This window comes from Canis lupus, chromosome 14, assembly GCF_011100685.1.
Source record: "Canis lupus familiaris isolate Mischka breed German Shepherd chromosome 14, alternate assembly UU_Cfam_GSD_1.0, whole genome shotgun sequence".
Lineage (NCBI taxonomy): Eukaryota > Metazoa > Chordata > Mammalia > Carnivora > Canidae > Canis > Canis lupus.
In genome coordinates this window covers 23900408-23915171 of record NC_049235.1, presented here as the reverse complement: position 1 = coordinate 23915171, position 14764 = coordinate 23900408, and the positions used below count along the sequence as shown (strand labels likewise).

General features: G+C 45.4%; 1 protein-coding gene across 2 annotated transcripts in view; it reads right to left on the bottom strand.

The window, feature by feature from the left end:
* NXPH1 (neurexophilin 1) overlaps positions 1–14764 on the bottom strand; it is a 433511-nt gene that overhangs the window by 290299 nt on the left and 128448 nt on the right. The window contains exons 11-14 of one of the 2 annotated variants that reach the window (XM_038556945.1): positions 5348–5445; positions 4866–4918; positions 2333–2548; positions 1302–1465 (exon numbers count right to left, since the gene is read on the bottom strand). In XM_038556945.1, the coding sequence (XP_038412873.1) occupies positions 1302–1355 (54 nt within the window). In that variant the 5' untranslated portion in view covers positions 1356–1465; positions 2333–2548; positions 4866–4918; positions 5348–5445. Of the gene's footprint in view, positions 1–1301; positions 1466–2332; positions 2549–3496; positions 4919–5347; positions 5446–14764 lie in introns of those variants that run through there. The other variant, XR_005369459.1, reaches the window with a different exon arrangement.

Genomic DNA, 14764 nt, shown 5'->3' with positions numbered 1-14764 from the left:
GGCGTCCGCGGCTGCGACAGTCAAGCGATAAAGATGCAAAGACAGGCAACACCGAGGGTTCTTGGACTGTGAAGCTGAACCCCGTGAGATGCACACACCCTCACATACATATTCACACACGCGTTTACACTCATTAACATACACAGAGTTCACACAACTAGCAGCCCCGCAGTCACATGCACCAGGGCAACAGCTGGGAAATGCTCTCAATTTCGGGGTTGGCAACACTTTTGCTCCCAGGCTTGTGGGGTCTGAAGCTCTTGGGATTGAGGGACGGACGGCACCGCCCCTCTCTCCCGTTTTTCCAGACCCGTCAGAGAGCTCAGGCCGCTCCAGTGCTCCTTGCCCCTGGTCAGAACACACTGAGCCCTCAGGGCACTCTTGTGGCTCAGAAATAAGCTATGGGGAGTCAGTGCACTGAACACAACTTCGCCAGCAGGGTGCGAGTGTCCCTGGCCCTCCCTGAAGCCAGACATGGGAAAATGCTCTCCTCCTTGGCTCCACGCGGTGCCCACAGCTACCAGTTCACCTCCACCTCCAGTCCCAACAGTGCACAAAATCCAGACCCCCGAAACTCCACTCCAGAAAGACTGAGGCAGTGGGTTTGCTTAGTATTTTCCTGATAACAAGGTCTGCCATTCCCTAGTAAGAAGCTCGGCGCCGGGACTGGGGTTCGGTTATCTGGTGGAAAGAAGAGATTGGGAGGAGAGGGTGGAGAGCCGCTGCGTGTTTGCCGGGGCATCCCTGACCTAACTCTATCTCATCGCCTGTCGTGCTGTTATCTGATTTACTTGTCCTCTGAACCCTACAAGTCGAACAAAGTTACCTTGCACTTCTTTACGTGTATCTCCAAACTGGGGGACTAGGTGGGTGGGTGCACTTTCAAAGTCACAGACCTAGCCAGAGATTCGTGCTCCGCACTCCCTACCTCCATTTCCTTTCGTTCAAACTCTGTGGATCAACTAATGAGAGTTTCCATGTCTTCAAGCCTTTCGCTTTGCCCTCTCTCCCCATAAAGCATCCCGTCCCACTATTTCCTCGCTTTCTGGGTGTCCAGGGCGCCCTAGACGCTGTTCAGAATCACACGCAGGAAGAGGGGAGACTTGAGCAAGATATGAGGGTGGGAACCCCGGAAAATCCCGCAGGGATCCAAAGACCAGCTTGCCAAAGTTGTTCCAACACGGTCGCTAGGAACGCTGCTCTCGCTGAACTGGCGGTCTCACCCTCCTCCCGCGCGCCCCCGGTGTCTGGCCTCGCGACCAGGGTGGGATTGCGGGGGCGCGGGATCGGCGGCGACTTACCAAGTAGACGGTGGGCTGCAGGAGGAGAAGCACGTACCAGCACGCAGCCTGCATCCTCCCGCGTCTCAAACTTCCTCGGCGGTGCTTTCGCTGAGTCTTTGTTCCTTCAAACACATAGATCCACCTGACATCCACTTTACAGAGCAAGGAGCGCTCTCAGCAGCCTAGATACAAATGAAATTAGACATCCCATGACCACGCGGGCAAGGTTAGGCTTGGCGACCAAGCGAGGAAAGGGGGTCGTGGAGGGGAGGGGTGGACCAAAAACCAGGAAGGGGGGGGGGGGCAGGAAAAATTGAAAAGCGAGTAAATCCAGCGCCTGAAACCAGCGAGCGCCCGGTCCGCAGGCAGGCGGGCAGGAGGGTAGGAGGATGAGGGGCTCCTTGCGCCCTGCACTCCTCGGATGCGACTTCCCGGGCGGTGGAGACAGGAGGTGGCGGGGCACACGGAGACGCGTGCAAGCTGGTTGGGAGCCCAAGCGTCTCTGGCAGCGAGACCTGCCCTAGTGTTTGATGGCCGGGCGGCTCGGACTTAAAGGCGGCGGCTGGTTCTTCGCCAGCCCTGGCAGTGCTCACACACGTACACACCAGCAGAGAGAGAAAGAGAGAGGGAAAGCGAGCTAGAGAGAGACTGGGGGGGGGGGGTGCACAAGAAGAGGAAGGGGTAGGTAGAGCTGACCAGGATTAGGCGGTGGGTACACAGTCGGTGGAGTGGGTGGGGGTGGGGAAAGGGAACGCAATTTGCATACAGTAAAGCTGGGCTCAGTTTACCCATGCCACCCTTCTGCACAGATACACGCGCATACAAGCACATCCTTTGGCACTACTTTTTTTTTTTTTTTTTTTTTTTTTCAAGCCAAGGGGCACCGTCAGTCGCTAACTTCTAGAGTGGAAGGCTGCCCGGGTCTGTGAGGTCACCCGCCAGGCGTACTCTGTCCCCCAAGCAGTGGCCCTCCCGCCGCCCCTTCGCGGTGTCCCACCACGCCGCCCCAAGACATCCTCTCCGGGACGGTGGAGGCGAAGTGTACGTACCGCACAGGACCGGGGGCGAAACCGGCGAGCAGGGGTCGCTCTGGGCAGGCTCCATGGAGGAGCTACTCGGGCCTGGCGTCTCCGGCGCCCCGGACATGCCCTCCCTGGCGCTTCATCTCCATGCTCGGGCGCGCACCGGTCCCGCTGCCTCGTCCAGCCGCGGCGGAGTCGGCGTCTCAGCGCCCGGGTCGCGCTCAGGCTAGGTTCGGTGGGAGCCTAGGCTTGGAACAGTTGGATTCACGGTGCAGGAAACTTAAGAGCAAGAGAGGGCGGGGGAAGCAGAGGAGAAGAGAGAGGAAGAGAGGAAGGGAGGGAGCCAGGGAGGGAGGGAGGAAGGCGACTGCGCCGGACGGGCTGGGACCGCCGGCGCTGGCTCCGGGACGAGCAGTCCCGCGCTCCTTGCTTCCCGAGGCTGCCGGAGGATGCTGGAAAGGACTTAAGGGGAGGAGGCTGGGCCAGTCCTCGGGACTTGAACCGGAGAGAGAAAACACTGGCCTTTGGGAAGAAAAAGGCCACACGGCAAGCGCCCACGGTCCGAGTTTCCGAGGGAGGGGCGGGTGGCGAGGCCCGGAGGCTCCTGGCGCACCCCGCGGCAGCGCGTCTACCGCGACCCCGGGCAGCCGGGGGACCTCTCCGGAGCCGGGTCGCAGGCGCCGTGCATGGTCCTGCCCGGCCACTGGGGGACGCTCCGGAGCACGCTGGGGGTCGGGGCGCCGCCGGGGTCGTGCTTTCGCGGTGGGCCGGCCGCTCGCGGCGCCCTCCCTCCCGACACGGGCAGTTGTATTGGCACGTGGGTGAGCGATTCCTCAAAGACTAATTAACACCCCGAATAAACAGATCCCTCGCCCAGGCTCTCGGTGGACCGGGAAGTGGCTTCTGCGGTGGCTCTGGTGGCCGCAGCGCCCGGTCCCCGGGGGAGGGCGGGGGGGGCTGTAAGGAGAGCTGCGGCCGCCAGAGGAGCGGAGGGGAGCGTAGTGGGGCGGTGCGTAGGGCAGGAATGGGCGCAGCAGGGGCAGCGCCCCCCACCCCTCATCCCCACTCCCCACCCCTCACCCCCACCCCTCCCCGTCCTCCTCGCGCCCACGCGGGGCTCGCGGACCTGTGGCTGCGGGGCCCGAGGCGGGGCGCTGCGGGCCGCCAGCGTGGAGCGCGCGACAGCCCAGGGACTGGCGACCTTGCGCCTTGGTGTGGGGTGGAGGGGGACGCCGGTGGGGCCTGGAGCCTTCGCCCCCTCCCTCGTTCCGGATACCCCCTACCAACCGGCGTCCCCGCTCGCGGCCTCTTTGCTCTGACTCTCGTCTTTCTCCATCTCTCCCTTGCTGTGCGTCTCTCAGTATCTCTCTGCCTCCTTTCTTTCTTGTGCTCTGTGCCCGCCCTTCGGCTGCATCTGTCTACCCCTCTGTGTGTTTCTTTCAGGATTTCTGACCCTCTCCATCCCTGTATTTCTCTGTCTCAACCTCATCCCGCCATTCCTCCCAAACCTTGTCCTTTTCTTCTCCCTTTCACTCTCCAGAGCACAACCGTCAAGCCAGCTTTGCCCCTATCGGGTGAGATCCCAAGACCAGGCAGCCAGCGCCTCCTCGGGGTGCCCAGACTCGGCCCCCAAGTCTGAGTGCGGCTGAAAGCATTTTACGTTCCACCCACCATGCCCCCCATCTCTGTCCGCTTTGCTGGTTACCCCTCCAAGTCCTCCCCTTCACCAGAGCTTGACCTGGAATGATGCCCTCTACACAATGAAAACTCGGTTAATAATCTGTAAGAGTTGGGCTGAAATTTATCTCAGGAGCCCTACTTGATGGCGTCAAAATACGATGGGACGGGGATTTTTAATGAATCGGGAGTGCTTTCCTCCAGTGTGGCTATTGGACACCTCAGGCTCCAGCGTTTCTGGTCAGTTGGGTGCCCAGACACAATAGGTCCTGGATGACTATAGGTTGAGTTTCCCCGGAGAAACTGCTAACCCCGCAGCCCCCAACACTGACAATGAGCAGAACCACCCTTTCCAGAAACAAAGGCAGAAAGAACCCCACTGAGACCTTCCCCTGGAATCAGACCTGCAATTTAGATTCCCACTGGAGGACATACTGCCAGGCACTTTGAGGCCTACACTTTCCCTTCCAGCTAAAAATAGCTCTTTAAAGAGCAAACTCTTCTAATCTCAAAAGTTGTACTCTGCTGCTATGACCTCTTGGAATTCATTGGGGCATATGCAGAGTAAGGCAGTGAAGCACATTTTCTAAGTGGGACTCTGAAAATGCACTTTGGAAAAAATGCACATTTATATATAGCATAGTTGCAGTGTTACCTTGCCTATCTTCATTTACCTGGTTGTTCATGTTCTTAAGTTTAAAGAAGAAAAGCAAATGTAAGGGCACCCATATCTGAACCTCAAGGGTCAAAGTAGAGCAAGGGAAGCTTTGTCTGTCTCCACTCTCTAGGATTCAAGAGGGCATCCTAAAAATTGATCCCCCCCTGTATGTGAGCTCCCAGGCCTCCCAGGCTGGAGTGTGGAGCTGGAATGAATATTGCCTACCTCTCCCCAGATGCCCACGTACAATGCTGTCAGGGTTGAACTTGGAATATGACCTTTGGGAAAAATGAGAAAGAATCAGGCCAGCGTTGGGATATACTAAATTCTTTTTTCTAAACCTTACTTCAAAAACATTCTGCTTCTAGTGCCATTTAGCCTTAAAAATTACTGCTTATGAAATAGAGAGATGATGAAGAACCTTAAAATCTCTGACTGAATGGGACTGATTATTTAAGAAAAGCACCACAGGCACCTAGTAATGGGAATTGGTCTGACACTTTGTTCTGTGACAGAGGGTGCCAAAGAGCATTTTATGGTAATGACCTGAGACCTTCTGCCCAGACATTCAACTCTTACCGGATCCTATGAGAAACTTGGCCTGAGATATGAAACAGCAGTGGATTTTCATTTTTTGTATCTTTGCTAGAGTCTTCATTTCCTATAGTACTCAATTAGAAAAGGACACTAAGCCAGGTAAAACTTACCATTGTTTCTGCTAACCCTCTCCAATTTTAATGACATAACATTGGAGGGGGGGGGAGGCCATGGGAGACAAGGATGGCTCATTCACCCTCCTTCCCTCCTATCAGAAAAAAGAAGAGAAGTAAAAACAATAAGGACATGATTTTTATTTACTCTTCTGCTTAAAGTATTACCCTGCTCTAAAATGCTCTCTTAGAATACATCCACAATCAGCCTTACCAGGATAGAACAAAAACGTGTCCTTAAGTAGTATAGTATTTGTGCCAATTTTTTCAGATATTATTCTGAAAAGTTTATGTTGAGAATCCTTTTGGAAGTCATTCTCTAAATTTTATGTGTGACACAACTAAATACACGTATAAACTCAGTGTCAATTATAATCATGGTAAAACACAATCCTCCGCCCTCTGCTTTTCCCAAGTCCACATGATCCAATCTGAAATGAACATCTTCTTCTCCAAGAAATATATCTTTTAAAAGAATTAAAATGAGCTAACAAAAGGAAACAGTGATTTTAAATAATTTTCCTGATAATTAAAACCAGAAGAAATTAAAAATTCAAATTCATCTGAAATATACTGATAATTCTGTTAACGGTAACTAGTTGTTTTGGTTGATCTGGTTTGGTTCACTTGTATGACTCTTTTTCTGAATGGGAAAGAAAGGGCAGAAGTTGAAAGTTTGAATTATTTGGGGGCTGGGGAAAAGAGAGAAAGAACTTTGAGTTCTACAAAACTCTGTCCTATAATGAACCTATCTTTAAAATGCATAAATATCATTATCTTTTACCCAAAATCCAAATAAAAACAGAAAACAGTTGTTATGAAGCACCCAGCTGTGGTCTTGCCTAAGCTTCAGGCCAAATTATATCACTTTGTACATAGTAACTGCATTGTACCTATTTTTTCCCTAACAGTGACAATAAAACTTATAAGGCATGCATTATCCTTCTGCCTTGACCTCAGTATAGCCTGGTATTTGCATGTTGATGACCTTGGACAAAAGCCTGAAGATTCCTCTGGCCTCAGTCTCCTCCCCTATATAATGAAGGTGATGTGTAAAATGCCTTTATTCTGTTTTTTTATGATTAAGTAAGTGTAAAGTTATCTCTGGCTTTTAAAACTTCACAAATGACAACTGTATACTGTATTGTGATTTTCAAAAATATTAACAATTTAAAAGAATATATTTTGTTCACTTCATTGCAAAGATTTTAGGCAAGTGTGTTTGTGGGTTTGAGGCCTTATTGTGCATTTCTTCTGTGCCCCACCCTCTTTCTTCTAGGTCAAGGGTTGACTCTATTGTATTAATTATATAATTTTTTTCAAATAAATTGTTTGCACATGTTTATAATGTCATTGATTTATGAGAATGTACACTCAGAATGGCATCCTTATCAGAGTTATGAATATTTGTTTAAAAGACCCATAGCCATTTTCACTACTTTTGTAGAATTTTTAAATGTCACTCAGGACAACTAAGAAACTCCCTGGTCCTCCCACACCCCAAGCTATTTTGCTAGAGGAAGGAAGGATCATTTGCAAAGTGATTTGGTATTTGAATGTAGTAGAACTTGGTTAATAACTATGAGGCATGTGTGCTAAATTACCTTTACAAGAATGCTTTAATAACAAGATCACTGGACTAGAGAGAAAAAATAGCCGTCAAGCCGTAGAATAAAAAAAATTAAAGAGAATCAAAAAGCTTTATGTAGAAGGCATTTTCTTTTTTAGAGGTAATTTATATGCTCAGTCTTTGTATCCATATTTCATTTATTCTGCTAGGTGAGAACAGAGGGTTCTCAAAGGTAGGGTAGTTTTAATTATACTCACAAACTTTAAAAAGAGAATGAGCACAATAAGAGAAATTGAAGAAAGTCGGCATTAAAAAGGCAGTTGAATGTAAAAGATGGGAAGATTGGGGTCATTGCCCAAAAATCATAACTAAAATTTTAAAAAATATCATGACTCAGCAAACCTTTGCATTATAATCTAATTACAAAAATTCTTCATGGTGGTCCCTCCAGGGATTATTAATTGACAGTTCCCTGAAGCAGAATCATTAAAGACAAAGAACTTGATAACCAATGTTCTGTTAACAAAGTAAAACACAGTCTATGCTTTCAGCCAGAAAGAACACTGGGGCTCTGAACCACATACAGGTAGAAGAAATTACAAGGACAAAGACTGCAAGCCCTGTAGTTGCCTCGATGCTTAAAATGAGTCTGCAAATGCATATTTTATTTCCATAATCTAAAGTCCATGGCTACTTTGACACACCCATCTTCCAGTTTTTATCCTGATTTGGCGATATGAAAACTATATGATTTATACAGGCAAGGAGCAAATGGCTGCTTCAACAAATATAATGATAAGAATGTCTTGGATTAGACATCTTTTAAATAAGAGCTTTCACAGGGATGCAGTGACACCCCGTATTTCCCCTTTTTAACATCAGATTAATGAAAACAACTACACCACTAATTTCACCACAATTAACTTCAAGGGCGATGCCATAAGAATCATATAACCTTACGTTTTTCTGCTTCTTCTAGCTCTAATAATAAAATACTTTGGATAAAACTCAAAGCAAAATGGTGTAATATCAAATTCTATATTAAACTAGGGGGTAGTTTCTCAAAGGTCCCCAGATTTCTATAGAATAATAATGGCTACCCATTTAGGGAGTGCTAGACACATGCCAGGAACTGTGCCCTGAGTTTTAGTTGCCTTACCCCACTGTTTCCCTAGTGATTCTGGGAGCATCAATTTGCAATTTAGTCTTGAAAGGAAACTTCTCAGGGCTCCTGGATGGCTCAGGTTCTGAGCCCCAAGGTCCCAGAATAGAGCCCCACATCTCTGGGAGTCTATTTCTACCTCTGACCCTCCCCCTTCTTGTGCTCTCTCTCTCTCTCTCTCTCTCTCACTCGCTCTCGCTCTCTCTCTCTCAAATAAATAAAATCTTTAAAAAAAAAAGAAAAGAAAAGAGAGGAAACTTCTCACATTAGATAAGAAGATCTCCTTCCTCACACTCATTCTCCTACAAAGCTGACTTCAAACAAATCTAAGAGTCACTGGCCCATTGATTACCACTTTCTCCTTCTTGTAACTCTCTTTCAGCTTCAGTATTACTATTCCCTCTCCAGATCTTTCGACTAATCCTCTAACCATTTCTTCTTATATTTTCCACATGCTCATCTGCGTACATTAAACACTGGCACTTCTGAGGGCTGTATCAGTACCTTTCTCTTTTCACTCTGACCAGGCAATCCTGTCTATTCCCATGATTGTATTTACTACTCACACACAATGACAAACTAGTTCAGAAATCTAGCTCTGATATTTTTTAACCCAACTATACTATTGTCTCTACATCTACTTAGATGTCCTAGAGGTGTTTAGAATTAACACGTCTAAAGCTGAATACATTATTACCATTACATTACATATTACATAATCTGCTAATTCGTGTGACAGATTCTGGAGTCCTCTACTTGTAACAGGATTAAGCCTATGCCCTTTGTCAAGTGACTTCATGGTGGAATGAGCAAGTTCTCCTCCTTAATAGACCAAATTTCTTTCTTTCTTTCTCCCTTCTTTCCTTCCTTCCTCCTTCTTTCTTTCCTCTCCTTACTTCCTAGGAAATCCTTCTTCAGGATTCCTTTCAATCCTAATCAGAGTCTTCAAGAGTTAGAGCATGTTTTCAACTTATTCCTCTAGTTAGTAGGAGAAAAGCACACACCAAGTAGAAACTGTATCCTTCAGCATGGTTTCCTAAATGAAAAACCACATGGAGCAGATCAGAACCTGACCTGTGGTCTAGAGCATAGCCACCAAAACTGACTTGCAGTCCCACAGATCCAAAAGTGAGCAATAAATGTCTATTGCTTTAACTATCAAAATATTGGGGTTATTTGTTTTGTAGCCAAAATTGACTAATTAGTGACACTACTCTCATACTGGAAAACAAAAGTATCAGATTCTCTTACGCTCTCTTTTTTTCCTATACAACAAAAATAAAATTACTAACACCTCTCAACTTTTCGCGTGATCATCTCTCATCTCCTCTGTTCCTGCTACTGACTGAGGCTCATACCGTCAGCCACCTTGTCTATGGCAATGGTCTTCTAACTAACCTCTTCACCCTTTTCTGCTTCTACCTCCATACATATGTCCTCCTTAGTGCCCCTGGAAGACAGAGCTAAAACAAAAATGTGTCCACATCACACACTGTTTAAATCTCTTCACAGCCCTCCCACTGCTTACAGATTCAAGTCAAATTTCTTAGCCCAGCACAAGACTACTTTGAACTGACCTCTAACCACTCCTTCACCCTTATCTCCTGCCTCCTGCCCCCCACTCAACTGTGTAATTCCCATTCATCAGTTAGAAGATCTTTAGAGCTTCCAACACACAACTTTATGTCTCAACTTGGAGCCTCTGAACCTTCTTCTCTGTTTGAATCCTCTGACTCCAACCTCTAGATGAACCCCTAATCTTCCCACAAATCTCTGCTCAGAGACTGCCTCCCATCCTCTTTGCTTATCTTAGAGATTTGCACACTGAAACATATTATTAAATCAACTACATCATGTTGTTTATACATTTGTCTTCTCACCTGGACTATGTCATTCAGTTTTGTACCCCCTACCTTGCCTTGGAGTAGATTAAGTTCAATGCTCAGCCACACTTGGAAAGCACAGTGCCCAGAGAACAGCCTAGTGCACCTCTTAAAAGAAAGCATATCAGAAACTGTGGAATAACAAGTCTTCCTCTATGAAGTACATAAACAGTGCATAATTGGAAAAAGTTCTGAGGCAAACCTCAGCCCAGTGAAATTAGCAAAAGAAACAGGACCAGTATGGAAGGCTTAGGCCAGAAGGCATAAGCTCCTTCATCCCAAACACACTCAAAGAGTCTTAGAGGGGCTCCTGGCTGGCTCAGTCAGTTAAGTGTCTGCCTTTAGCTCAGGTCATGATCCCAGGGTCCTGGGATGGAGCCCCATGTCAGGTTCTCTGTTCACCGGGGAGCCTGCTTCTCCCTCTCCCTCTGCCTACTGCTGCTCCCCCTGCTTGTGCTCTCTCTCTTTCTCTGTCAAATAAACAAATAAAATCATTTAAAAAAAAAAACAGAGTCTTCTCAGAATCAGAGGCTGACTGAATAATCTGATCTGAATGTGTTACTCCGTCGCTGACTCATTAACCCCCTCACTTCCAGAGCCAAGAATATCTTGGTACCAAAAGTCCCTGGATATCCCTAAATTCTAGTTTCATCTTGCAGAAGCACATCCCAGATCCTAGCTCACATTTCAGTTATTCCACCCCTTAATTAGTTTCTTACTCAAAGATGTATTATAATCAGACTCTGCTTTATTCCCTCTGCTTTTGGACCAGGTGAAATAAGACAGAGGATGGAGAGAGGAGGGTTCAGGAAAGGAACATGAACACCATCATCATAACATTACCAATTCTGGACCTGGGAAATAGGATTAACCATAGAAAAACAGGATACTAGGCCTTAGGACTCTGGGTTTCTGAATGAATCTTTTTAACAGAAAGTAGAACTGTGAGACCTTTGGTCAAGGAAAAACACTAGCACTTTTTCCTGTCACAGTTAAACTCCTGATGTGATAAATACCAATGGCTCTTGTTTCATGAACTTTGAGGTCTCACTAAACATCCCTGAATTGTGTCTCCCTCCCTGCATTGACAGGATCCTAAAGTAACCTGTAGTCTACATTTCACTGGATTCAGTGGTCTTCTCAATTTTCATATCAATTTTCTATAGAAGTATCCTTTCTGGGTTTCTTTCCTATGTCTTTGGCAGTTCTTTCTTGTCTCCGGTGCTAGCTATTCCTACCAGCTTTCCCCAGCTTGTCAGTGTGCTGCCTTTCAAGTCCTTCCCCTTGACCTAAATCGCACTCTAATATCTTCAGCTACCAGAAGGCATCTTCATTCAAATATCCTACTATTGTCTGACATAACAATATTTAAGGATGAACTCACCATGGGGCAGTTGGGTGGCATAGTTGGTAAAGGGTCCAGATCTTGGTTTCAGCTTAACTAGTGATCTTAGGGTCGTGAGATAAGAGTCCTTCATTAGGCTCTGGGCTCAGTGTAGAGTCAGCTTGGGACTCTCTTCCTCCCCCTCTGTCCCTCCCCCTGCACACACACACACACACTCTCTCTCTCTAAAATAAATAAAAAAATCTTTTAAAAATGAGCTCATCAATACCCCCAACAACAACACCCCTAACACAGACACACGTTCCTACTCACAGTTAACCTTATTTTATTAGTAGCACCCAAATTCTTTCTGTACACTGCCTTTAAAGCTTAGAATTAGCTCTCATTGTTTTTGTATGTGTCTTGCGGACTAGTCAGGCACACCATCTTGCCAAGTCATCCTTCAAAATATCCCTTGCATCTACCTCCTTGCCACTGTACACCACGTCTTCATCATCTCATATCTGGACAGCTACCTTCTAACTGATTTTCCTGGCTACAATCTTCCTCAATTAATATCATTACTGTAAGCACCATAATGGTAGGGACTATGTCTTATTCAGCTATGTACATACCGCACATAATAGATTCTCAATAAATGTTTGCCTGATGCATGGATCAATTCTTCATACTACCTCCAGATTATTTTTTAAATAACATATTTGCCCTATCACTCCCTTATGTATACACACATCTTTTATCTTCTGATGTCCACAGCAGGGCTATTTTTGTGTATTTTTTTCCAGTAAACTGTTTCTTGGGGCACCAGGGTGGCTCAGTGGTTGAGCATCTGTCTTTGGCTCAGGTCATGATCCCGGTATCCTGGGATCAAGTCCCACATCAGACTCCTTGAGGGAGCCTGCTTCCTCCTCTGTCTATGTCTCTGCCTCTCTCTCTGACTCTCATGAATAAATAAAATCTTTAAAAAAATAAATAAAGGAAAGCCCGGTGGCTCAGCGGTTTGGCGCTGCCTTCAGCCCAGGGCATGATCCTGGAGACCCATGATCAAGTCCCATGTCGGGCTCCCTGCATGGAGCCTGCTTCTCTCTCTGCCTGTGTCTCTGCCTCTCTGTGTGTGTGTCTCTTATGAATAAATAAATAAAATCTTTAAATAAATAAATAAACAAACAAACAAATAAATAAATAAAATAAGAAACTATTTCTTCAAGAGAGCCCCCACTCAGAAACATTACAAGCAAAACAGAAACTTTTTTTTTTTTTTTTTTTTTTTGCAAAACAGAAACTTAAAGTGTCTCTGGTCAAATCTGTGGTAGAATGCTATATCCATACCTACAGCCTTCTTTATGTTACCTTCTTTCCTCTGTCCCATCCCCAAGCAATACTACAGCTAGTAACTGTCTAGAGTACCCTAAGACAATAGTTTCCAAATCTCAGTTTGCTTAATTTTCACCTAGGGGATTTATTAAAATGCACATTACCAGCCCCCCCCCCACTTTCTATTACAATTTATTGGCCTAAGCTTTGATCCTGAAAAGGATGCATTTTCACAAGCATCCAAATGATCCTGATAAACACTGTCAGAAGGATATGCTTTGAGAAACCTCACTTTAGAAAGTGATAGATAGGAATGTAAAAGCCCTATTTCACAGGGTGCATGTGAACCTCATGTGGTAGCAATTAAAGTCAAAGCCTCATGAGAAGATGACAACTGAGTAAAGACTGAGAAGGTAATAGAATAAGCCATGTGGATATTTGGAGTAAAAGCTATGCAGGCAGGAATGACAAGTGGAAAAAGCTGAGACAGGCGTACACCTCATGTATTAGTAACAACAAGAGTCCCAATGTGCCTGGAAAGGAGTGAGCAGGAAGAGAGGACAAGGAAATACGATCAGAGGTAACAGAAGGAGTAGCATCTGAAGGGCACTGGGATGGCCTGGCTTCATAAGTCCTTACAGGACGCCCTTAATTTGAGCAAAAGAGTAACATGTCTGACTCATATTTTAACAGGATTATTCTAGATACTATCTCAAAAGCAGTTTAAAGTGGGAACAGAGCAGAAGCAGGAAGAGTAGTTAGGAATTGTTGGAAGCATCCAAGCAAGAGGCAGTAATGGTTTGGTGACATGGATTTATGGTAGAAGTGGTGAGAAATAAACCAATTCTGAATGTATTCTGAAGGGAGAGATGACATAATTTGCTGATGGATTGAATGTGGAATGTGAAAGACACTTTCCAAGGTCTTTGCCCCCAGTACTCAGATTATGAGGAAGACTGAGGGAAGAAGAGAGGCAGAGGGAGAGGAGGAATGAACAGCAGAGTCTGAAATGTGCCATGTTAAGTTTGAGATGTATGCTAGGCATCCATGTAAATACATTAGTATTAGGAGTCAAGAATTTATGGGAAATGGTTGGGATGAAAATATAAAATTAGATATTACTTAGGCATTATCAGCACATAGAAGGTATTTAATAACATGAGACTGTCAAGGGAATCAGAGTAGATGAAGGAAAAAGGACTTAAGCATATCATTGTTGAGAGGTCAGGAGTGGGGTGGACCCAGAAAACCAGACTACCAGCTAAGAAGGAGTACTCACTGGTATTAGAGGAAGCCAGGAAGGAAGAGGAGGCGACTCAATCTAACACCTTGATAAGTCAGGTAAGACTGTAAATGGCAACTGAATTTAGAACTAAGCAAGTCTTTGGTGACCTTAACAAGAGGATATTCAGTAGGTGAATATGGGGAAAGCTGAATGGAGCAAATTCAAGAAAGAAATATAAAAAACATGAGTGGTACACAATGAGCATAGACCAGTCTTCCAGTATGTTCTTTCACCCCTTTTTAATTTCCTTCAACTTGAGTCTCTGTATCATCTAGCACCAGTGTACTCATATTGGCATTTCATCATATTTTGGCCTCAGTGATGCTTACTATGTTTCTATCTTCTTTCTAACTAATTTGGAAGACCTTAGTTGTGAGAATCAATATCTCCTTTTATATCTGCAAAACCCCCTTCAGTGAGTTATACAATTCTGCACCAATAGTATTTGAAAACACATGATGAACTAATAAATATTTATCTAATGACATTCTCTACTCCTTTATCTAGCTCTTCCAATTATAATTTTAATTATAGGTCAAATTTCTACTTTTCGCTTTGAACTTTAAGGACCTTCATGAAATGGTCCTACAAAAATGTATCTTTTAGTATTTCCTTATATAATCCTCTGCTTTAGTTAAGACAGTTTATTGACCATTTCCTGAAACGAGGACATTTATTTTTACATGTCATTTTAATTGTAATATTATCCTTGTCTGGAAATTCTTCCTCCAACCCAAGGGCTTTTCTCCTCCCAGAAACTAATCAAGAAAGAATCCTAATCTCAACTTTTGGTCCTTTATTTTTAATGTATAGTTACTCCAGATTTTAGGCTTATCATCTATACCTCAACATCAT